Source organism: Prionailurus viverrinus, chromosome F1 (assembly GCF_022837055.1).
Source record: "Prionailurus viverrinus isolate Anna chromosome F1, UM_Priviv_1.0, whole genome shotgun sequence".
NCBI classification, from domain to species: domain Eukaryota; kingdom Metazoa; phylum Chordata; class Mammalia; order Carnivora; family Felidae; genus Prionailurus; species Prionailurus viverrinus.
In genome coordinates this window covers 66,012,252-66,035,849 of record NC_062577.1, presented here as the reverse complement: position 1 = coordinate 66,035,849, position 23,598 = coordinate 66,012,252, and the positions used below count along the sequence as shown (strand labels likewise).

The window sequence follows — 23,598 nt, the reverse complement described above, 5'->3', positions numbered from 1 at the left end:
CATCAGCTCTGTACGCTCCTACCCTCCCTGCACCCAACCGGGCTGTGTGTCCCTCCCCCACTTTTTCTTAGCCAATCCCTCCTCCTCCGTGAGACCCAGCTCCCCAGGACCCGCAACTAGTGAAGGTGATGATGCCCAGCCCATGGCGGGGCGGGGGGGGGGGGGGGGGGCGGGTGAGAGGCCTGGAGGGGAAGAGCAGGCTTGGAGGCACAGACCCCCCAAGTGCTTCCTGGCACACCCACAGCTCAGGGAAGAGTGGTCTGTCCCATCCCTCAGGGCGTGGAATGCCCTTGCCCACCATTCCTACCTGGGGACTCCCCCCACTCGTCTGCACCCCATGAACCTCAGGGCTCTGGGCAGCCGTGCTCCTGGGGAGTCCACCAAGGACCGCCCCGTAGGACCAGTGCGTGTGTTCCTGGGGCCCCCCAGCACCTGTACCGGGGCTCAGAGAGGTTAAAGAGTGTTCTCGTTTCTAAAGCTGGGGCGCCCCGTCTCTCCTGCTCTGTCCTGCTCGCAGGTCATTACCGGCCTCCCCGGAAGTGCCTGACACACAAACCAGCCTCCGGAAATGTGGGTGGCATGGGCGGTAAGCTGTACTGCAGGGACCAGCCAGGGCGGGCTGTGTCTCCTCGGCCTGTCCCACAAGCCCCCTGGGGTCCCCTCTCCTCCCCCCTGGCCCCCGCCCAGGGGCTTTGGTGCCAACGAGCTCCCCTCTCCACCCCTCCGTCCACTTGCCTCCGTTGGCCCACAGCAAATCGGCACTGGGTGCCAAGGCCCTTCCTTCACACCCGGGGCAGGCAGGCAGCGAGGTGCGGAAGGGAGGAGGCAGCCACACACGGCGTGCCCATGTGAGCTCTGATTCCGTCCCCTCTCCCCGCCCGGGTCTCCTCGCCTGGTCAGTGGGGGCCCAGTTCCTGCCTGTGCCTACCTCACAACGTGAGGAGTCTGTAAAGATGAAATGGCACGTGATAAAATACGCAGCCGAACACACTGGAAGGTCATAAAATGTTACACAAACGCAAGGGGTTCCGAGCTGGCCGTAACACGGGCCTTAAACCGCAGCCCCACAAAGACATTCGCCATAAAACCTGCCGAGCTGTGGGGAAGGGGCCGGCTGGGCCCGCTCCCGAGGGCGCGGTCACCTCTGTGCTTCGCCACGTTTTCTGCGCTGATCCTCTAGTCCTCCTGCAATCAGAAAAAAAAGTGTGTAAAAGGAACACTTTTGAGATAAAAGCACCTAAGGTCCTGCCCTTGTACCAACTATGTCACGGGGGTGAAAGCTTCCGGCCAGTGGTGGAAAGGAGGCTGATGGGCCTGTCCGGCGAATGCTCTCCTGCGACCTGCACGGGCCTGTCCACGCTGGGGGCCCCGAGGCTGGGGAGCTGGGAGCAGGGACCTCCCCCACCCACACCGACTGGGTTCCAGGACACAGAGGGGGGGCCCACAGGAGCGGCCCAGAGGGTCGCGGCTTCATGCCGCAGGGCTCAAACTTGAGCCGAGAGGAAGTGAGAACAGAGCTCATTAAAGACAGAGAGAGTACGGGCGCCTGGGTGGCGCAGTCGGTTAAGCGTCCGACTTCAGCCAGGTCACGATCTCGCGGTCCGTGAGTTCGAGCCCCACGTCAGGCTCTGGGCTGATGGCTCGGAGCCTGGAGCCTGTTTCCAATTCTGTGTCTCCCACTCTCTCTGCCCCTCCCCCGTTCATGCTCTGTCTCTCTCTGTCCCAAAAATAAATAAATAAACGTTGAAAAAAAAAATTTAAAAGACAGAGAGAGTAGACAGGAACAGAGCATCCAGGAGACTCGGGAAGGAGAGGAGAGTGAGTCTCACCTTGGCCTGGGGTCTGGGGGAGTCAGTGGTCTTGGAAACCGTGATCCTGCCCGTCACTCCTTAGGCGCTTACTGCTGTGCTGGAAGAGGTCACTGACCCCTTGACCTTCACCGGAGGATATGCACTCTTCCCGGAGGCGCGTGTAAGGTGTGGGGGAGGGTCCTAGCAAGAGCAGAGGCAGTTTTGGTGGGGCCCTTTCGCTTCCATCTCAGAGGGACTCCTAGCCCTACATCCAGCAGTCTCTTCTTCCCTGCCTAGAGACTCAAGGCTCACCACGATGTCCCAAAGCACCCCACCCCTCCCGAGCTCCAGACCACCCCCCTCTGGCTGCCCTCTGGGACCCTCCCGTGGAAGTCCCAGGGTGGGCACGGGGCTCTGTTCGGTGCCCACCCCTCCCCCAGGCTAACAGGTTTCTACTGGGAGCAGAGTAGGCCCCATGTGGGGGAGGTGGGCCCCAGCCCCAGACAGAGCGTCCCTTCCCCTCCCTGGAAGGTGTAGGTCGGGCCCTGAACATTGAGCCAGTTTTTTCCCCTGAGGCTAATCGGTCTAGGAAGTTGCTAGAAAAGATTTCCTTACCAGATAAAAAGAGGCCTTTAAAAGGAGAAGAACTCACACCCCCACCCCTCCCACCGCGGGCATGTAGCTCTGTGGCCGAGGCCACCACCTTGTGACCAGGGTGCTGAGGGCGGCAAAGTGGACAAGCAGAGGGCCCTGGCTCCATGACCATACGGATGAGCGGCCATCCTGCTTCCAGAGCGCTCTGTGCTTCGGGAAACATAAACCTCCTGTTTAAGCCGGTACTTGGTTTGCCCCCCAGGTCTGTTCCTGTCCTGCATTCCCTACGCAGAAGCGGCGTTTCTGCCCCCCCAGCCTCCTCCCTGCCCGTGCCTGGGGCTCGGCTCTCCTCCAGCAATGTCTAACCTGTCCCCTGGCCCCGCACACTCCCACGGGAGCTAGCCGCCCCCCCCCAGCTCCCCCTCCTTGACCCACATTCTAAAATACAAATCCTAGTGCTCTATTCAAGTATCAGTGAGCCACAGAACGATGTCAAAATCCCAAGCCTGGACTCAATGACCTTGGCAACGTGGCCCCCAAACCACCTCCTGTCACACCCCCCAGACCCACTCTGTACTTGTAGCTCCCTCGGAGTGCTCCTGCACAGCCTCCCACCCCTCTGCCTGCTCCCTCCTCTCTCGATGTGCATGCCCACTCACCTTCCAAAACCCATTTCAAGTATCCCCTCCTCTGTGAAGGCCCCCTCACCCCAAGTAAATATTCCTTCCTCGCTGAGCCCACAGCCTGTTGTCTCTTATGCCTCTATTACAACTCTTATCTTATATTCTAATTACGTATTTGCCAAGAGACTAGATTACTTTAGGGCAAGGATATACCTCAGAGTCCCCAGGGCCTCCCAGGACAGTGACGGGAGTGATTAGTCAGTTTTTGGTGCAAGAGGCACCTGTACACAATACCTCCTGGTGTTTCTGCTTTCTGTGCAGAAGCCGGGATCCCATCCTTCTTAGCACTGCCCAGGCCCCGACTACCTCCTGACACCCGGTCCTGCCCCACCTCCTCTTCCCCGAGGGGACTCCCAGGGGAAGAATTCCACCTTCTCTCTGAGCCTGGCCCCCCTCTGGAGTTGGAAAATCCCCAGGGGACACATCCACCAGGTTCTGGCCACCTGCGCCCTCAGGGAGAGGACTGGACCAGTGGTCAGAAGAATCTGGCTTCCATGCGGCAACATGAAAATTCTCCAAAATCGAAGGAAGCAGATGTCGAGTTCATCTACCATGTGAGCCCCTCGCCTACTGTCCTGCACGAAGCCCCCAGCCCTAAACCAGGGCCCAGACCAGAGCGGGCGCTCCATACATGCTTGCTGACTGAAAGTCAATGTCAGGGTTGTTTGTAAGTTCCAAGAAGCAATCAGCCCTGCTTAGCGACTGAGGAGTGCTTGAGTGTGTGCGTGTGGATGCTGTTATTTATTTCTGCATCTCTGCATTCTGAGAGACACTTACGCTGCCATTAAAAATGCTGTTTACAAAGAGTATAAGATGGAAGTTAAAAGGCAAAAAGAAGGACACAGCAGAAATGAGTCATACTTATCACACTAGCTAACAGCAAGCAAACAAAATCTCAAGCAAAAGGCTGGCAGGCAAGGGACAAAGGTGTCAGCCCAGGGGCGGCTGGCAGGCCCCACCCCTCTGTACTCCTGTTCTCTATTTTTCAACTTTTGAAAAGCTGCTCACGTCACTAATAAAGTGGGAAATATACGTTGTATTCTCCAAAAGAACACAGAGCAGAGGCTGCTCTGGGCCCAGGACTCACCAGGGAACCCCCTCCCACCTCACCCCATTGCCCAGAGATGCCCTCAGGGGCTGCTGGGGTTAGACAGTGCCCCAGGACACTGGCCCTGGCCTTCCCCACCTCCAACCGCAGGGCTCTGGGCAAGGGAGTGGCAATCACTCTCTGCCTGGTCCAGACGGGGAGACTGGTGCCCGCAGGAGGGCAGCGCCCCGCCCTCACAGGTGGATAGCACGTCTCCCACAGGCCGGGCTCTCCTAGGGCACTCGGAAGGCTAACCCTGTCCCTCGGGAATTCCCACAAAGGACTCACTAGGGGAATTTCCCAGACAGGCAGACAGACAGCCAGCCACCTCAGACAGCTCCCGCCACTGAGCCCAGATGTTTGCCTGGGGGTGGCGGTGCCGAGAGCCAACACAGACGCATAAGTCAGCGGTGAGAGGTAGTCCAAAGCAGGAGCCCAGAGGAGCGCCGCCTGGGCAGGCTGGGGCTGGGACCGGGAGGGGACCGGAGGAAGCCGAGTCTCAGAGCGGAAGTGCCCGGTGTGGTCTGCGTCTGGATCGCACGGTGCCTGCAGCCCCCCTCTCGGTCCAGCAGGCGTCGCCGCGGCTCTAGGGGTGGCGGGGCGGGCGAGGGGCGCGGCGCGGCGGGACTGCCGCCTGGGCCACAGCACCCACAGCAAACTAGCCAGCTTGTACGAACGGTGGCTCGTCTGTATCCCCTACTGGTCCGGGGGCTTCCCGAGGGCAGGGGTTCTGTCTTAGCCCCACCGTCACCCTCGGTGCCCATAACAACGCCCGGCCCCTGAGCGCCCCTCCAGGTCTGACAAGCGACCCCCTACGCACAATACATGGATCGAACAGTGCAGGGACCACAACCTGGAGTGGGAATGTTGGGGACAGCGCCGAGCCGGGAAGGCCCCCCGCCCTTCTCCAGCCGGCTCGCCCCCGCCCCGCCCCAGCCCTAGACGCGCGCAGAGCGCGAACGGACGTGGCCCCGCCGGGCTGGGCTGAGCTCGCCCGAACCTGCCCGGCCGGGCGGCGCGGCGCAGGGACCCCACACGTTCCCGGCCCGGCCCCGGCGGTGGGCAACCTGGGCCACCGTCTCTGCAGAGCCGCCGCCCCTCCCCCTCCCCGGGCTGCTTTTCAGAGCCGGGAGTCCGCAGAAGGGCCGCATCTCCCGTGGCGGGGACTCCCCTCCCTCCGCACACACGTAGTGACTGTGTGCCACGTGTGCCGGGTGCCCGGCGAGGCGCTGCCGACGCCGCGGGGGACTGGCAAAGCCCGCGCTCGAGGAGCTGCGGTGCTCGGGGGCACCGGGCAGGGGCCGCCTGCCCTCGCCGGGGGCACGCGGGAGGCCCACACCCAGGGCTCCTCCCAGGGGTCCTCCCAGGTGAGCCAAGCGCGCGGGAGGCGCCGCCGGGGGGCCGGCGGGCAGGCGGGTGGACTTCGGCCCCGCAGCAGCGACGCGCTGCACGTCTGCAGCCGCGGGGCTGGGCCGCCGCCCGGGGCGGGGGCGGGGCGTACGCAGAGCCACGCGGCTACGCTCGCGAAGTGTTTACGGTCCGCGCGGGGGGTCTCGCCTCCCGCCGCCTGCGGCCGTCGGGGCGGGGGAACGGGGTGGGGGTGGGGGTGGGAGGAGGAGGCGGGCCCGGCTCTCCCCGCCCCAGGCTCCTCCCCGGCGGGGCCAGCGCCGGACTGGCCGCGGCGTCCCGGCCCCGCGTAATTACAGGCGCTGTCTCCAGGCCCGGCCGTAAAAGAAGAGGCTGAAACGGCCTCAGAACCCGGGAGCTGCGTCCGAGCCGGCCGGGAGCCGGCTTCCCGCGACGCGCGGCGGCGGGGACGGGCCGGCCGGGGAGGCGCACACGCTCGCAACGCCAGCCGCGCGCGCACACAGCCCCGCAGTCACACGCGGGAGCCGCCAAAGGCGCGCAGGCACGCAGCGTCGGGTCCCCCGCCCGGGACGCGCACTCGAGCCTCAGCAAACACCTGCCCGCCCTGGCGCCAGCCCTGCTCCGGCCGGCGGCAGATCCCGGCGGGGACAAGGGCCCCGGGGGGCCGAGTCCGGCGGGGCCGGGCGCCGGGCGAGGGGGAGGGGCCCGCCGTGCAAGCCCCCGCCCCTCCCCACGGCCGCCTCTCTTCACACGCGGTTCACTAACACTTGCACACTCACGCCGGAGCTGCACACACGGCTGCGGAGCTACCCACAGATGCCTTCACACTCGCGCGCCATCACACGTATTGACGCGCGCCAGATGCACATGCGGGCTTGCGGTTTGTCACACTTTGGGAATGCCCAGATTCTCACAGTCCGTATCCAAAGCCCGTTCGCACGGCACACATGTGTGTTGGCGCACACGCGCGCGCGCGCACTCACGAACACGTCAGTAGTGCCCTTTGGCCAACTAGAAACAAGAGAGGGCGCCCCTGGGACCCAGGAGCCCGGGTGTCCCTCCTTGTCACTGGCGGAGATGGGCAGGGGCGCCCTTGGCCCCAGCCGCACACGTTACACACCCGATCACACAGGGTCGCACTTTATTCCCGGCATCTAGGCGATGACACCATCTCGCGAACAAAGACAACATTGACAAACCCAACAAAAACAAACAGCCGCGTGTGTAGGGAGGAGCAGCCGAGCGCGGAGTCCGGGAAAGGCGGGTGGGAGGAGAGTGGGATCGCGGGCGCCCGAGCCTGGGTGTGCTGGGCTCGGGGAAGGCGCGGGCCCTGTCCGCGACCTCGCGCCCCGCAGGACCCGCGCGCGGCGCAGCCCGACCGGGTCCCGCGCCGCGCGCTCGCAGTCCTGCACGTGCCGTGGGAGCCCTTCTCCCGCGCGCCACCGAGCGCCCCGCACGGCCCGCGGGCCCGCACGCACACCCACAGGCGAGCGGACTCGCGGCACACGGCACCTTCGTCGCGGCCGAGGCAGGAGTCCCGCTCCGCTCCCCTGCCCTGCCCTCCCCTCCCCTCCCCTCCTCCACCTCCCAGCCCCCAAGCCCCGGGGCAGCCGCGCGCCGGGCGGGGCGGGGCGGGGGCGGGGGCGGGGCGGGGTGGCGGGCGGCGCCGGCCCAAAAGGCGGAGTCGCCGGGCGGAGGGGCCAGAGCTGTGCGCGGTGCCGACTGCGCCGCCGAGACAGCCCGCGGGAACCCGGACCCCGAGGAGCCCCTCGTCCTCGCCCGGCCTGGCCAGGCCCCCCGCTATGGAGTTCCTCTGGGCCCCGCTCTTGGGCCTGTGCTGCAGTCTGGCCGCTGCTGACCGCCACACCGTCTTCTGGAACAGTTCAAACCCCAAGTAAGCCCCGAGTCTCCGCCCGGCAGCCCGGGCGCCCGGCTGGCACTGCCCACCCCCACCTCCACCGTGGCCCGGTTAACTGCCCCGGCCAGCCCCTGACCTGAGTCTTGGGGCCGTGACCAGAGGCGGGAGGGATCCCGTGGAGTTTCTTCCCCTCGCTTCTCCCCGGTAACTGGGACATAACTAGGAGTACCCCAGCCCTGGGCAGGAGCCTGCCTGCCAGTTACTTGCACTGGGTTCTCTCTGCCCTTCCTTTCCACCCCCCCTGGCCCCCTGTTAACTCTGAAGTGAGGGACCCTTGCTGAACACTTCCTGCCTCCAGCCTGGACCACCCTCCCTGGCGCCGACGGCTCTCGTTCTAGGCCCTTCCACGACAAAAGCCTCTGTGCCTCTTGTCGCTTGGACGTCTGCCCACACAGATAGGTGCCTGATGTGACATGGGGAGTAAGCGGAATGTTCACCGTAATCCTGGAAGGACCCCTCAGGAGGGGCCTGGCCTTCTGGCTTCAAGCTTGTGCACTCCGTATTTAGGATGACCCTGGAAAGCTCCCCTCCACACACAAGGGAACCTTTGAGGTGGCATGAGTGGGGCGCATGCCTTGTGTAGTAGGCTGAGGGAGTCACCTGTTTATGAGATTAAGAGATGGGAGGAGGGAGGTCATGGGAAAGGTTCAGAAGGGATGGAAGGGGTTAAAAGGGTTACTTGGGGCTCTGGGCAGGAAGGAGTTAACTCATCCTGGGCAGGTTTAGGGCTAGGAGGCAAATGGCCCTGGGAGGGAGAAGCCCTATTGGACCCTTTGTTCTTGCCCTTGAGTTTTCTGAAGTTACGGGAACAATATTTGTGGGAAAACACAAGAGGTGGGTAGGGCGGAGCAGGGGGAGGAGGGCTGGGCAGCTCCGGTCAGGATAAACGCTCAGCTTGGCCACCCCCAGCCCTTGCATGCCCGCCCCCCACTCCGCTTGAGAAATCCGTGGTGCCAGCTTCCTCTGACCCTGTGGCAGTGCTGCCTGGTGGGGGGTCTGGAGGCTGTGGCTTGTGGGGCAGGAGGGAACTGCCAGCTGCTGCCAAGCCCAGGAGGCAATGCCCTCTTGCCCTTCGGCATCAGGGGCAGCCCTAATGTCGGCCCTCCCCACCGGCTGCTGCTCCCACCTGCCTGCTCTGTACTTCCTTGACCCAGTCTCGCCCTAGTAGGAGAGAGCAAAGTCCCTGTTTATGCCCATGCCAGGTGTTGGCTGAAGGAGGAGGAGGGGACAGGAAGCCATGAGTAGGGAGGGGGGGACCCTGGCCTTTTCCGTTCCCAAGCTCCCAGGTTTCCTCTCTTTCAGGAAGGAGCCTCTTCCTTGCCCCCCCTCCCCGCCTTCCCTGACGCCGCTTGCCCCCCTTTCCCAGACGGAGAGCCAGAGTCGAAGGAGTGCTAAGTGGAACAGATTGGACCCCCAGGAGGGGGATAATGGGTGCCCCCACCAAGCACAGCTTCTGCCCTGTCCATCTGGCCACACACACACACACACACACACCCTCCCACACCCAGGACTAAAGAGAAACCAGCCAGAGTGGAGTGCACAGGGGCCGAGCCAGGCCCGGCTCGCAGGCACAGACGAGGTGGCCCTGAGCTGGGTGGGTGTGGGGCTGGCTTGGGTGACTCAGGGCGGTGGGCCGGAGCGGGATCTCCAGGCCCCGGGCGGGAGGGCGGGGCTGCTGCGAGCCGGGCGCTGGGCTCCTGGGCGCTGGAGGGGCCGGCGCCGGCTTCCCGGGCCTGGAGGACTGTGCCCGGGGCAAGCCCTGGCCCTGAGGTCCTGGGGGCCGGCCGCCTCTGACCAGGTAGATTTTCACAGGTTCTCAGGAGTGCTGGGGCGGGTGGCGGAGGTGGAAGAGGAATGAGTCAGTGCCCGTCACGGGAATGGGGGAAAGACGCCAGGCCCAGAGCTGAAATACCTGTTCTGAAATGGCTTCTATGTTTATCTCTCCAGAGAGGAATTTTAAAAGCCTCTCCCTCACTGGCGCTCTCCTCCTCCCCCTCCCCGGTGGGGGAGGGGCCCGGGTGCTCGCCGCCCCCAGGCCGGGCCTCCGAGGGCGCCCGCCGACCGGGCAGGGGGTGCCACCCCCACCCCCACCCCGACCAGGCCGCTCGGCCGAGCTCTTGCCCCTCCCCCACCCGTGCCGGGGCCCGGGTTTGAAGCGGGTTGGCGGCCGGCCGCGCCGGGGGAATCCGGAGGGGCCGACCGGCTGGGGGTGGGGTGGGGGGCGGGTGGGAGGCCCCTCCCCCGCCCGGACCCCTCCCCGCGGCGCCTGGAGCCAGGTGTCTGGGGCCGGAGGGCGGAGCCGGGCCGGAGCCGCGGGGGCCCCGGGGAGGGCGCTGGCCGCACCTGGGGCGGCCTCCGCCGGGCCGAGAGCCCCAGCGTTTCTGGAGCTCCTTCCGCGGAGGTGCGAGCGTGTCTTTGGCGATGGACGGGGAGGCCTGGGATGCTTTGGGAGGAGCGGACAAGGAGGCGCTAGAGTGGCGGATCCGGGAGTGTGTGCCGGCCTGGTGTGCCGGGGGCGGAAGTGAAGCCGACGAGTGTGAACGCGCCCCGGGGGCACGGGCGAGGGCGCGGGCGGCCCCGCCGCAGCTGTGCTGGGGCTGAGCGCGGCTCTCCGGATGGGAGGGCGTCGCGGGCTGGGTCCCAGGCGGGGCTGGAGAAGAGCAGCCGGGAGCACAGATTTGGGGAAGTGGTGAGTGAGCTAAGGACACACTCAGAAGCCCTTCCTTGGGCAAACCCCCGGGAGTTACGGGAAGTGGTCGGGCACCTGAAGGATGCCAGGCGGATGCAATTTAGAGGACGGACGCAGTGAGGGGGGTGGCACGTTCGAAGGTGGTGAGAAGACACTGAAGAGGTCAAGGTCAGAAAATACTGGGAGTTGAGGCTGTTCAGAAATCTCCGTGGGGGGCCAGGTAGACCCTGGCAGGCCCGCGGCTCTGTCCTGGAGCCTGGCCTCTGAGTGACCGTCTGTTGCCTCCCGCTCCGGGAACAGGTTCCGGAGCGAGGACTACACAGTACACGTCCGGCTCAATGACTACCTGGACATCATCTGCCCGCATTACGAGGACGACACCGTGGCGGCCGCCGCCATGGAGCGGTACACCCTGTATCTGGTGGAGCGTGAGCAGTACCAGCTGTGCCAACCCCAGTCCAGGGACCAGGTCCGCTGGCAGTGCAACCAGCCGAGCGCCAGGCACGGCCCGGAGAAGCTGTCGGAGAAGTTCCAGCGCTTCACGCCCTTCACCCTGGGCAAGGAGTTCAAAGAGGGACACAGCTACTACTACATCTGTGAGTCCCCCGGGCGCGCGCACGGGCCACACAGGGACGCAGCGGGTGTGACGCACGTGCTCAGTACGAAGCCACACACGGCCCTTCCGATCCTGACTTGTTTTAATCCACTCACGTTACACACGTGGTATGAGCTTCTGTGTACTGGGCACTCTGCCTGGCACCGCAGGCACAGAGATCAATAAAACGCTGCAGGGTCCCTGTAGCCCGGAAAGCTAGAAAGCAACACACATAGGTGAACGGACCGTTAGAACGATGTGGTATGAAGATATGGGCACAGGGGCCTTGGGAAAACGACCTGGGTGCCTGCCAGGCTCAGGAGACTCAGAGAAGGGTTCCTGGGGACGAGGACCCAAGAGCTTAGGACAAGCCGAGGAGTTGGCCGGGCACGAGGGGACATGTGCAATGGGTGCAGGACATCTTCAGGGGACGCCATATGGTCGAGTCTGAAGTAGGAGGGACACTGCGCGTGGGGAGAGGTCAGCTTGGAGGGGTGGAGGGGACGGGGCACACACCACATGTCACGGCGGCCCAGGAAGTGCTAAGGAGTTTGGACTCTGCCGAAGGCGCTGGTGGATTCAGGAGTTAGAAAATCAGCTGTGTGTAGAATGGATCCAGGCCTCGCCTTGTCACTGGGGCCTGGACAGGGAGAATACCAGGCAGGGGAGCATATCATGACGACCTCGGCCAACTCCAGGCTGGGAGCAGTGAGGGAAAGGCCGTGCTCCTTTTAGCACCGCCTCCAAAGCCAAGGGTCATCCCGGACAATGGGAGGTTGAGCAGGAAGCAGGAAGCGGGCAAAGGAAGGAAGGTGGGAATGAAAGATGAGTGGGAAGCGAGGGGCTCGAATGAGCGGGGCCGGGGAAAAAAGAGGCGGAGAAGTTTGCACTTGTGATTTCTTCCAACAGAGGTTCCTCCCTTAACACTCTGTGGGTTTATCTTGCAGCCAAACCCATCCACCACCAGGAAGACCAGTGCTTGAGGTTGAAGGTGATCGTCAGTGGCAAAATCAGTGAGTGTCAGAGCCCTGTGGGCCTCCTTCCCGCACCTCTTTGCTGATCCTGGGCTAGTGAGCCGGGATGGCAGGGAAGTGCCACCAACGGCCCAGCCTGCCGCCACCCGTGAGCCCCGCCCCCCCACCCCGGCATGGCACCTGACCCACTACGATCCTTGCCTTTCAGCTCCCAGTCCTCAGGCCCATGTCAATCCACAGGAAAAGAGACTTCCAGCAGGTAAGTAGCCAGAGAAAATTGGGCCTGGGGCACAGAGGGGGTCTGCTTAAAGAGGTTGGGTACAGGACGTGGCTTCCTTGCCAGGCAGGGACTGGGGAAACCGTGCTGAGCTGAGGGCCAGAGACAGCAGTAGGGCCACTCACCTTGGGGGCTTCCGCCCTCTCATCTTGCAGATGACCCAGAGGTACAGGTCCTACACAGCATCGGGCACAGCGCTGCCCCCCGCCTCTTCCCACTTGCCTGGGCTGTGCTGCTTCTGCCGCTCCTGCTGCTGCAAACCCCATGAAGACATAGGCCACACCTGGCCTGAGGATTTAGAACTGGGCCGAGGAGGCAGGATGGGCACCCTCACCTGTTCGGGGACCCCTCCCACGGCCCCAGTCCTCCTGGGAACCATTCCCACCACATGCACAAGCTGCCTTCCAGCAGCCTCAAAACGGGTATCAAGAGTTTCAACCCAAAGGGGGTCGGCAAGCCTGGTAGTGCCATCACTGCCTCCACCTCGAGGGATGGACAGGGGAGTGGGGATAGGCCTTCCCCCACCATTTCTGCCCTTAAGCCAAAGGAACAAGCTGTGCAAGATGTGGCCTCTTGAGAAGGCCGAGCTGGAGGGAGCCTGCGGTCATACAGATGGACACTGAGCTTGGCAAAGATGCCCCTCCAGAGAGAGCCAGGATGCCCAGAGGCACTGGCTGCAGGAGGAGTGTGAGACAGTTTCATGCCTGGGAACCAGAGACGGGAGAAGCAGCGCGCTTGGGCTGATCCAGCATCTCCCCAAGACTTCCGGAAGTCTTTGGAGCTGCCGGGGAGAGGGCTGCAGCCAAGCACTGCGTCCCGTCCTCTCCCATCTGAGGGTAGCACTCCGCAGAGCTGTGCCAGCAGGGGGGCTGTGCCAACCTGTGTCTAGAGTTTAGGTGTAGGGGCAGGGCCCACGTGGACAGGATCTGTATATAAACTTGATGTGTGTCTGTGATTTCTACAACTGGACTTTTTTTATACAAATAATAAAACAACGTGTTTATTTGGACATACTTCTCTGCTCCTCCATCCTAACTTAGGACCCCCCTACCATCACCAGAGGCTGGGGTGCTTCCCTGCCTGAGGATTTTCTGGGGCTCCGGGCTGCACCCCACTCTGGAAGTTCTTCCCATCCCCTGCCCCCTCGCGCTCCCGAGGCTCTGGGGTTTGGCGGGAACCGTGCGGGTGCTGGTGCAGGTGGGTGCTCGGGGGAACGCGGCCTGGGCGCACAGCCCAGCGCAGCCCAAGCAGCGGGGCGTGGGAGGCCGCAGGAAAGTTGCTGTGGGTTGGCCTAGGGGGTCAGTGACGGGCGCTTGGGCGGGTGGGCCACATCACGCAAGGTTGGCCGTGTGGCTGAAGGCGGAGGGCACCTGACAGACCGGTGATTCCTGGCAAGCCCACTCATGGAGGGGAGACCCTGGGAAGAGGCTTCAACAAAGGGGGAAACCTCTCAAGCCCTGGGCAGGTGCGGTTGTGAGCCGGAGCTCCGGGCGGGAAGGGCCCAGAAGCTTTGATTTGAGGTCGGCCACGTCGGCAAGAGGGTGGAGGCTGGGGTCCGGGCGGGCCGAGGGGCAGGACGAGCGCGACCGGCACCGGCGGGACCCGCCGTCACCCGCGTGACCCAGAGGACGGCTTCCGAGCAGGCCAGCAGGGGCGGGGCCTGGCGCTCGGGGGGCGGGGCCCAGTTCCGGCGCGCCGCTGGAGCGGGCGGGGCTGCCGACCCATTTCCGGCGCACGGCGCCGCGCGAGGGCGGGGCCTCGGGGGCAGGGGCGGGGCTCTGGCGGCGCGGGCTGCCGGCCCAGCTAGTTGACGGTCGCGCGGGGCTCAGGATCCGACCCAGGGGGAGATGGAGGCGGGCGGCGTCGCCGACTCGCTCCTTTCCGGAGCTTGCGTGCTCTTCACCCTCATCATGTACTCCACCGGCCTGTGAGAGCGCGGCCGGGCTAGGCTGGGGCAGGACCTGGAAGCCAGGAAGGGACAGAGAGGGGACAGAGACGTGGCTGCAGCCCCAAGCTGCGTTCGAAACCCGGGTCAAAGTGGATTCGGGTTGAGGGATCCGGGGCCCAAGGGCGAGGCTGGGCACTTGAGGGAGAGTCCAGAGAGCTGAGGGTGGGGCCGGGACCTGCAGTGGTCCGGGGACGACAGGCATCGGGGGGGGGGGGGGGGGGGGGGGTCTAGATTCCCCAGCAGGCTGCTTCTCCCTTCCCGTCTCTCACCCCTGCTTTCGGGGCCCCGTTACAGCTCGGACCTCAGGCACATGCGGATGACCCGGAGCGTGGACAGTGTCCAGTTCCTGCCCTTTCTCACCACGGACATCAAGTGAGAGGGGCGACGTTTGCGGCGGGAAAGGCTGTCTGAGGGAGGGGGAGGGGGAGGAAGAACGTTGTAGGGGCCCCTGGGGTCCCCCTCCCATCCTCACCTCCGTGGGGAATGGCCCTCCTGTCCACCCTGCAGCAACCTGAGCTGGCTGAGTTACGGGGCCTTGAAGGGTGACGGGACCCTAATCTTCGTCAACGCCACGGGCGCTGTGCTTCAGACCCTGTATATCTCGGTGTATCTGCACTACTGCCCTCGGAAGGTAGAGGCCCTCCCCTGGACCCACCTCTCTGCTGCACGCCCTGCCTTGCTGGCAGGGTAAACACTGCTTCCTAGAAGATTATGACAGGCTGGCACTGCCACCTTTTCCTGGAAGGCTCCTCCAGGCTTGAAGTCCTCCGTGAGGCCCAGCCTGAGACTCACACACTGAGCAGCACCCCCTCCTCCACCGCGGCCCCATTTCTGGCAAACTGGTGTTTCTGCCTAGCCTGATGGTGACTTGCTGCCCAACACACTGAGGGGAAGGGGCGTTGTCTCTGATAGTTCCTTGAGAGCCAGGGCCAGTGGCTGAGAAATGGGTTGATTAGCTCTCCCTCCCCAACTCACACCAGCATGTATTAAGTTCCCACTGTGTGTACCAAGATCACACACAAAAGATACCTTCTCCTATAGAAACCACTGGTGATGTGGGCGGATCAGACATGTGTTCAGCACTGGTGAGGAAAGGGCTGTGACAGGTGCAATACTGGAGGCCGGGATGAAGGTCGGCTCCCCCACGGGAGCCTCGCAGAGAGCAGGATGGACCCATTCCAGCAGGGGAGTCAGAGAAGCTCCTGGAACAGCTAGCCATAAGGCTGCTCTCTCCCCTGCAGCGTCCCATGCTCCTTCAGACCGCAACCCTGCTGGGGGTCCTTGTCCTGGGTTTCGGCTACTTTTGGCTCCTGGTGCCCAGCCCGGAGGCCCGGCTTCAGCAGCTGGGTCTCTTCTGCAGTACCTTCACCATCAGTATGTACCTGTCACCACTGGCCGACTTGGTGAGTGGGGGCTGTCCGGGGAAATGGGGGACATAAGACCGTAACTTACACTCCAAAGGGAGGGAAGACCCAAACCCTGGAAGACAGGGCAGTAGAGGTAGGTGAGTGGGAGGCAGGAGGCAAAGGTTAGGTAACGGAGATTAGAGAGGATGTTTGACCTTTCTCCTGAGGAAATCCTTAGACAAGTAGGAGCTTTGCTGTGTGCCTGGGACAGGAGTGTCTTTTATCCTTTTTCCGAAGGCCAAGGTCATTCAGACTAAATCAACCCAACGCCTCTCCTTCTCACTCACCATTGCCACCCTCCTCACCTCTGCCTCCTGGACCCTCTATGGGTTTCAGCTACGCGACCCCTACATCATGGTAAGCAGAACCGAGAGGGACGGGTGACAGGTGTGCCGGGGAGAAAACCTGCTCCTCTGCTCACAGCAACTTGCGGTCTCAGGTGCCCAACGTTCCGGGGATCCTCACCAGCTTCATTCGCCTCTGGCTTTTCTGGAAGTACTCCCAGGGGCAAGACAGGAACTACCCGCTCCTGCAGACCTGACGCAGTTCGCCTGACCACTGGGCACCTTAATGCCAACTTGCCACCAAAGACAGTTCCTTGACTCAGCTGCTTCTGCTGACCAGCTCCATGAGTGCAGGAGGTTGCGGGAAAGAAAAGGACAACTGTGAGAATTAAGGGGCCAAAGAAAGTGTTTTGCTTGGAATACTAGCTGGGACTTGGGAGATGAATCACTTATTTTTTACAGATTATATTTTTTAATTGTGGAGGTTGGGGTGCAATCTTTAGAATGTGCCTTAAAATAAATCGTTCGCTACCCCTGCCCATCAAAGCTGAGTCTCTATTTGGTGATTCTCAACCTGCCTGGTTGGTGACGGTAGAGACACGGTGCTTGATCCACAGCTGTTCTTGGACTGGTAGGGCTGGCTCAGAAGAGGTATTTGAAGGAACCCCGAAGTTGGAAAGACCTAGGAAGACCTTCAAAGAACACAGCTTGGATGCTATGAAGAACAGAAACCAGACTTCAGGAAGTACTTCCTGACATGGCAAACAAGGTTGAAAGGACCAAGAAAGTGAAATGGCGTGTCCTTCCTGAGAGATCTTTCGGTCTGTGCCTCCTTTGGAGCAAAAAGGAGGACCGCAAGCAAGGATGCGAAGATGAAGCTGAGAGGACCTCAGGACGGTGGCTCGCCTGACTGTCCCTCCTCCACAGCCGGTGCACAGAGTCCCCAGCCCCACCGTCCACACTCAAACTAAACCGAGTTAGAAAATAAGCTCTTTAATGGGCGACGGGAGGAAAGGCTGTCGGGTGGGAATGGGGTTAGGGTGTCAGAAGCGCATCCCCCTGCGGGCTAAGTCGGCTCGCGCCTCCTGGATCTGGCTCTGCAGCTCGCGGGCGGCGTCCTCGCAGTCGTGAAAAGTGGCCACGCGATAGCCCACGGTGCCCAGGGCGTAGCAGCCGGCAGACACCAGCAGGTAGGCCGGCAGTGGCCACAGGACCTCCCGGCATGCCGACGGCAGCTCCAGGCCCAGGGCTCCCGTGGCCAGCGCCGCCCAGGTGCAGCCCAGGAGCGCCAGTCCCCAAAGCCACTGCGCTAGCTTCGTCATGGGCACTGCGGGAAGAGAAGGCACGGCTCACGCTCCCTCCCGCCCGCCCCGCTCCCCCCCCCCCCCCCCGGTCGTCCGAGTCCGAGTCTCCGTCCTCCCCCACCCGCCCTCCGTTCCAGCTGCCGCACGGCCGCTCCGCCGCCGGGACCGTCCGGCTCGCCCCCCGCTTTCGCCCCTCAAACCGCACTCACCTCCGCCCGCTTCTCCCGAACCCGGCGCGGCCCCGACGTCCGCGTCCCGAAGGCCTCTCGGTTCGCGCGGCTTTCTGGGAGTTGTAGTCCCCTAGGCGGTGCCTCCGCGCGGCCTTCTGGGAGTTGTAGTTCTCGCGGCCGCGATTGGGCGCGGCGGCCGCCTGAGCGCAGGGTGAGTTTCGCTGAGCTTCCGACTTTGGACTGTGGCCTGAGTCCGCAGGGGCTTCGGTGCAGCTTCTGTCCCCCAGGACCCCGCTCGAAGCTGGCGTCCTGCTGAGGACACCTTCAAACGTTTGCAAGAAGATGGGAATGTAATCTCGTCCCCCTTAAACTTCTGCACAGAAATCCCATTTATTCACTCATTCTTTCCTTCACTCGAACGTTACCTGATCACCGCGACAGACTTTGGAGAAACAGAGATGTCAAGACACTCGCCCCAGTGCAGATGCATTCGCAACTGACCATGATGCCATGAGATGGGTGTTAGAACAGAAGTGGTCATAATTTAATGGAGAGACGCAGGGAGCGCCAGTGCAGCTTGGAGCTAGCTAGAGGAAGAGGGGCTCTGGGGCGGGGTGCGGGATGGGGAGGGGTGTCTTTCGGAAAAAAGTGTGCGGACAGGAATTACCTGATGAGTTTAAGGTATTGAGAGAAGGTGAATACATCACATAAAGAGTTTTAGGGATGAATTCATGGTAGGTATATAGAGTAAAAGAAGAGGCGGGCGGTTATCAACATCAGGGGAAAGACTCACAAAGGAAAGAGAATGGGTAAGAGCCTGGCCAAGCCCTCTCCGGACAGAACAGTAGCTGAGCAGAGTTAGGGTTATCAGCACGCAGCTGCCAGAGAGCACACACGGGAGGAACTGCGGGCCCCTCATCATACAGGGGCAACAGGGTCATTACAGGATATGGGAAAGGACCGAGTTCAGGTAATATTTAAAGAAGCAGCGTTTCTGATATGTGCGGGCTAAGCGTGAATGTAAGTGATGGAATCAGCAAGCCTGGACCGAGAGGTGGACTGAGTCCACCTGGCGCGAAAAAGGCCCCCCGGAAGCTAAACCGGGAACCGCTGCAGCTTAAAAACCCTATCCCACCACCCCCGGGCGCGACTTCCCTGACTCCTCTCTCTCTCTCTCTCCCTGAGTCACGGAACCTGGCCCGAGACCTTAGTTCCCAATAAAGCCTTTGCTAAAATTTTTTAGCCTCTGACTCCTATCTTTACCCTGCCCGAAGCCTGACCTTAACAAAGATAACGAATCGTAGAGAATTTTATAAGAGATAACTACATAATTAAGAGAAATGTAGAATTTGTGTCCAGACCCCCAGATCTGAAGCTTTGCACAGAGGTTGGAAATTGAGGCTGCTTCTCTGGGTCAAAGTAATCTGCCAGGCTCAGCGCCCGCCCGCCCCCCCCAGGGCGGGTGTTCCAGTCTCACTGGTTTCAAACTGTAAAGTTCATGACTGAGCCATTTCAGAGAGCAAAATTTCTCAGGCTCATGTCCTTGATGTTAATTAACAAAAGCAGATTTTTACAGATTCGCAGAGTCTTAGTACAGACGTTATATAACTCAGCTGTGAAGACTATTTTCACAGCCCTAATAATGTAAACACTGAATACTGAGTTAAGCAAACATCGGGATATAGTTGAATTGAGAGGGTGGGGGAGGGGAGTGTATTAGAAAGGTCATGAATAAAGAGAACCATATCCTCATCATCCATGGAAGGTGGTCACTTAATTAGATCTAAAATGGAAGAAAAGAAATATTAATATGAGCACATTACTAACAAATAGGAGGTGTACCAAAGGAAGCAGCCAAGAGTCCCAGCAGTGACTTAGAGGGCAGCAGGTACGGTGAGCAGGAGAATGGGCACAGGGGACTGGTATTTTGCATTAAGTGCCTTGTAAAACTAGTTGGCTTTTTAAACTATGCAAATTCCTTTGTTAACGTAAACAATTAAGACAAAATAAAAACACTTTTACCAATTTGCTGTATGCACTTCAAAGCCACACCCCACCTGCTTCCCAATTTCACCCAAAATCCTACTGGTCACTCACTCAAGACCTCACTAGTCGCAGCGACTTCCGGCACAGTCCAGGGGCTGGGCATCAGCAATGGAGATCCAGAAATTCTGTTTGTTCACCCACGGGAGACCTGGCCCTGAAAGATTGCCACTCCCCACAACAGTTTTTGGGGCAAGATAGGGCTTGTCCTACGACACATAAAGACAGATAACAAATTATAATATCATAATGATCATCGGCAGCAGAATAAGAATTCATCGAAGGGCTATTACATGGCCTGCCCTGTGGGACATTGTTATATTTAATTTTCACAGCGGCAGTAGGTACTTTTACACCCCCAAGTTTAAATGAGGAAACTAGAACAGACAGATGGTAAATGGTAAGTAACTTGCCCAAGGTCCTGAAAATAGCGAGTGGCAGAGCTGTGCCATCGGACTCAAAGCTGTGCGCTTAGGGGCGCCTGGGTGGCGCAGTCGGTTAAGCGTCCGACTTCAGCTCAGGTCACGATCTCGCGGTCCGTGAGTTCGAGCCCCGCGTCGGGCTGTGGGCTGATGGCTCAGAGCCTGGAGCCTGTTTCCGATTCTGTGTCTCCCTCTCTCTGACCCTCCCCCGTTCATGCTCTGTCTCTCTCTGTCCCAAAAATAAATAAACGTTGAAAAAAAGCTGTGCGCTTAGTGCTTTCACCTTCCTGGTTACTGGTACAGGAAGGGACAGAGAGGGATCACCGTGGCAGCTGACAGTCACTGATTGATTGCCTTCAGGCACTGTAATGAGTACTTTACGGGCGTTATCTCGTTCAATCTTCCTGGTCACCGTACGCAGCAGGTGCTGGTATTATCTCCATTTCACAGATGAGGAAACTGAGGCAAAACCCACATAATCTGACTTCAGAGCTTGGAAACTCTGCCACTGCAATATAACACTTCTCTCCCTAGACCAATGGAAGGAAATAAAAAGTGAAGAAATACATAAAAAAGATACCAATTTAGGGGCGCCTGGGTGGCTCAGTCGGTTAAGCGTCTGACTCTTGATGTCAGCTCAGGTCACAATCTCACGGGTTTGAGACCCGCATCGGGCTCTGCGCTGACAGTGCTGAGCCTGCTTGGGATTCTCTCTCTCCCTCTTTCTCTGCCCCTCCCCCTCCTCTCAAAAAAATAAAAATAAGAAACATGTATGCCAATTTAGCATGGGATAAACACAGCAATTCAAGCAAGCGAGGGAGAGGGACAGGTTGAGAACCATTTGCAAAGTACATTGTTAGATTTCAACCTCATACCTTATCCCAAAATCAATTCCCAGTGCATTAAAAAAAAAAAAAAAAGTGACCAATGGAAACCCTAAATGTGCACAAGAAAATGTGCGTACATATTTCTCTGTGTTTAATTCAAGCTTCATGCCCTCTAGGGTTGCAGGTTTAGCCCCTGTGCTCCTGCTCTGAGTGCCCAGAGTCTGACCGGTGACACTGGCCATGTCTTTATTTCCCTGCATGGCCTGCCCGGGGACAGCGCAGCTCCGGGACGGTCGGAGCACCATGTAAGAAACCCAGCAAGGGCTTCTGTAGATGTCAGATGAGGGCCAGAGGCAAGGACAGGTTAACATTTGATGGCCTCCAGGGAAACTGACCCGGCTTTCCTGGTCCCGTCGAATGGAACCACTCCAGAGACTCCCACCTGCCAGACACGGGGTCCTTGGCCTTGGATGGCAGGGGACAAACGCCAGCAGAGTCTTATGGTCCAACTCCTCGTCTTCAATCTTTTTGAAGATCATCACTCCTCTCCTGCCACAGAAGGACAGCGCGCGTGTGACTGTGGCAGGGTGCGAGAGGCAGTGCGGCCTGGCACTTGAAAGTCTGGGGTTTTAGAGCTTGGCTGTCATGCGGTTGGGTCCTTGCTCTTTCTTTTACTTAGCTATATGACCTTGGGCAAGGAACATACTTTTCTGAGCCTTAGGTTCCCCCCCTAAATAATGGAACCAATCAGTGGTCCTCTGTGGTAGGATAAAGGGAGGTGACACAGGAGGCTGCTGACACCCGTGCGCAGAGTCTGGGAAGCCTGCGTGGGGTGTTAGGCCCTCTGGTCGTGAGTCACCTGTCAGGGCCGAGGACGCACCCCTAGCCTCCCTAGACTCCCTGCCATCTTCTGAGGGAAGCTCCTTCTGTGGATGGCTAAGCTCATGTTCGCGGCGGCTCTCAGCTTTGGTATCAGAGGAAGACGACGTCCTCAGCCAACAGTACAGAATCCCACACCACACAGAGGGGGTTGACCGCCAGGGGGGGAGGCTACACGGAGGCCCCAAAGCCCCCCGTCGACACCAGGAAGATGGCCAGGCGGGCGGGTGGCGGTGGGGTGGCATCCACGGCCCGGGGAACCCTGAACAAAGGCCCAGATGCGAGAGTTCACGGGCAGTGACTCTTGGTGACTGTGTTTTGGACGGAGACCGCTTCGTGGGGGCGTGGCAGGAGACGAGGCCGGAAAAGCAGGCCACGCCAGGCTACTAGAGACGGCTTCAAAGTACTGGTGTCGTGGGACAGGGTGTCGGTCCCTCAGGTCAGCAGCTCCACCCCAAGAACACTGGGTGCCCACAGGTGCCATGCTGATTACTGGGTCCTTGGGGAAGGTTCCAGTTAGTCAGGCTGTGTTGCCTCCGTGCCTGACCCGAGGGCCCCCACAGTCGCACAGAGGCCACAGGACAGACACCCGTGTCATTAACAAAAACACACGCCCCGCCACACCGTAGCCAGGCCTGAGGGGAAATGGTAGACCAGAGGTGGAGGGCCTGGCTGAGTCAGGGTTTCCCAGAGCAGGAGGGGGTGGGGAAGAGGCTGGCCTGAGGGAGGCTGATCCTGGGGACTCATCAGTCTGGAACTGATGTGGGGGGGAGGGGGAGTTTCAGCAAAGGGCCGGAATGCGACAATGGCGTGTTGCTAAGAGAAGCTTGAACAGAGGTAACAAATGTGTGCCAGGCACCTGTTCCGCGTCAGGCCCCGTTCTAGGGGACAAACCAGGCAAATTCCCCGATGAAGCATTCAATGATGCAAATTTCGATGAAGCATTCAATGAAAACGGATAAATTGCCTGCCTCGGTGAGGTGGTGGGAGACGGACGAGAAACACATAAATATGTAACGTATCAAATAACGAGACCTACCGTGAAGGGAACACGGGCGAGGCCAGGGGCGGAAGCACGAGGAACACACTCGATCACACGCGTGCTCAGAAAGGTGTCCCCGGAGGGACGGGATCCCTGAGCGACCTGGAGAAGAGTGGCCAGGCAGTGGGAACATCAGGTGCAAAGGCCAAGAGAGGGAAGCATGCCTGGCACTGGGGGCCGAGGAGGCCCAGCTGGGAAGAATGCAAGGTCAGAGGGGTTCAGACGGGGGTGGGGCCGGCAACTGGGAGGCCGCCTGCAGCCCCCCCCTTCAATGCTTTTTTGTTCTTGTAAAGAGTTTATTTTATTTATTTAATCTTTTTAAGTTTATTTATTTATTTTGAGAGAGAGAGAGCGCGAGCCTGCAAGCTTGAGTGGGGGAGGGGCACAGGGAGAGGAGAGGGAGAATCCCAAGCAGGCTCCACGCCGTCAGCACAGAGCCCCAGTGTGAGGCTCAGACTCATCAGCGTGAGATCGTGACCTGAGCCGACATCAAGAGTCAGACGCTTAACCCACTGAGCCACCCGGGCGCCCCTAAACGTGTTAAGCCATCCCAACACCCAACGTGGGGCTCGAACCCACAACCCTGAGATCAAGATTGCACGCTGCGACTGAGCTGACCAGGTGCCCCTGCACTTGTAATCTTGAGCAGGTTATGTTAGCCTCTCTCTCATTTTACGTCTTTTCATTTCACTAAAACGGGTGTACTGGTCAGGACTCTAGAGAAACAGAAGCCGTAGGACGTGCATACGTAGAAGTAACATCTATTTTTAAGGAACCGGCTTATGCAAGTGTAGTGGCTGACAAGTCCCAAATCCGCAGGGTCTCCCTCTGTCAACACTTGGCTTCCTCCTGACCTCGGTGGGGAGCCGCGGGCGGAGGGCCAGGCGGCAGCCCGGGCGAGTGTGGCCACCCGGCAGGCTGGAGACCCGGGAGGAAGCAGGCTGGTGGTCAAGTGTGAAGGCCGCCTGCCGCTGTACTCCCTCTTGGCCTGGGGCGGTCGGTCTCGGGTGCAAGAGCTGAGATGGAGAATATCTATCAGGCAGTAAGTACGCTGACCGGCAGGCGGCAGATGCCTACTTGACGGTCGTCCTTGTCACTGCGCGTGAACGCGCGTCGAATGCCTAGTGGGTCAGGCACTCTGCGCGGAGCCTCCACCGCGATATTTAATTCGAGGCCTCGTTACCACAATTTGAGGTCGGTTTTATTACCCCCGTTTACAGCCTCAGAATTGAAGGTGCATAGAGGTCGCTCGCCTTGCCCAAGGGCCTTCCCTCCTGGTAAGTGTCAAAGCCAGAGCC

At 60.5% G+C, this 23,598-nt stretch overlaps 3 protein-coding genes across 5 annotated transcripts; 2 read left to right on the top strand and 1 right to left on the bottom strand.

Moving 5' to 3' along the window:
• The first annotated feature begins 7,210 nt into the window (after window positions 1-7,210).
• EFNA1 (ephrin A1) lies at window positions 7,211-12,984 on the top strand. Of its 2 annotated transcripts, none has more exons than XM_047841096.1 (5): window positions 7,211-7,416; window positions 10,430-10,725; window positions 11,672-11,737; window positions 11,907-11,957; window positions 12,131-12,984. In XM_047841096.1, the coding sequence occupies exons 1-5, from the start codon at window positions 7,325-7,327 to the stop codon at window positions 12,241-12,243; spliced, it is 618 nt and encodes a 205-aa protein (XP_047697052.1). In that variant the 5' UTR covers window positions 7,211-7,324; the 3' UTR covers window positions 12,244-12,984. The 2 variants fall into 2 exon arrangements, with proteins under 2 accessions (XP_047697052.1, XP_047697051.1); XM_047841095.1 differs by lacking the exon at window positions 7,211-7,416 and adding an exon at window positions 9,259-9,841.
• Window positions 12,985-13,742: 758 nt separating this feature from the next.
• Window positions 13,743-16,159, top strand: SLC50A1 (solute carrier family 50 member 1). 2 transcript variants are annotated; one of them, XM_047841097.1, is made up of 6 exons: window positions 13,743-13,902; window positions 14,218-14,295; window positions 14,431-14,554; window positions 15,165-15,326; window positions 15,567-15,686; window positions 15,769-16,159. In XM_047841097.1, the coding sequence occupies exons 1-6, from the start codon at window positions 13,823-13,825 to the stop codon at window positions 15,868-15,870; spliced, it is 666 nt and encodes a 221-aa protein (XP_047697053.1). In that variant the 5' UTR covers window positions 13,743-13,822; the 3' UTR covers window positions 15,871-16,159. The 2 variants fall into 2 exon arrangements, with proteins under 2 accessions (XP_047697053.1, XP_047697054.1); XM_047841098.1 differs by having other exon boundaries at window positions 13,751-13,887.
• A 431-nt stretch (window positions 16,160-16,590) lies between these two features.
• Window positions 16,591-17,243, bottom strand: DPM3 (dolichyl-phosphate mannosyltransferase subunit 3, regulatory). Its single transcript, XM_047841099.1, has 2 exons — window positions 17,127-17,243; window positions 16,591-16,940 (listed from the first exon to the last, which is right to left on the bottom strand). The coding sequence occupies exon 2, from the start codon at window positions 16,933-16,935 to the stop codon at window positions 16,657-16,659; it is 279 nt and encodes a 92-aa protein (XP_047697055.1). The 5' UTR covers window positions 16,936-16,940; window positions 17,127-17,243; the 3' UTR covers window positions 16,591-16,656.
• Window positions 17,244-23,598: the final 6,355 nt, after the last annotated feature.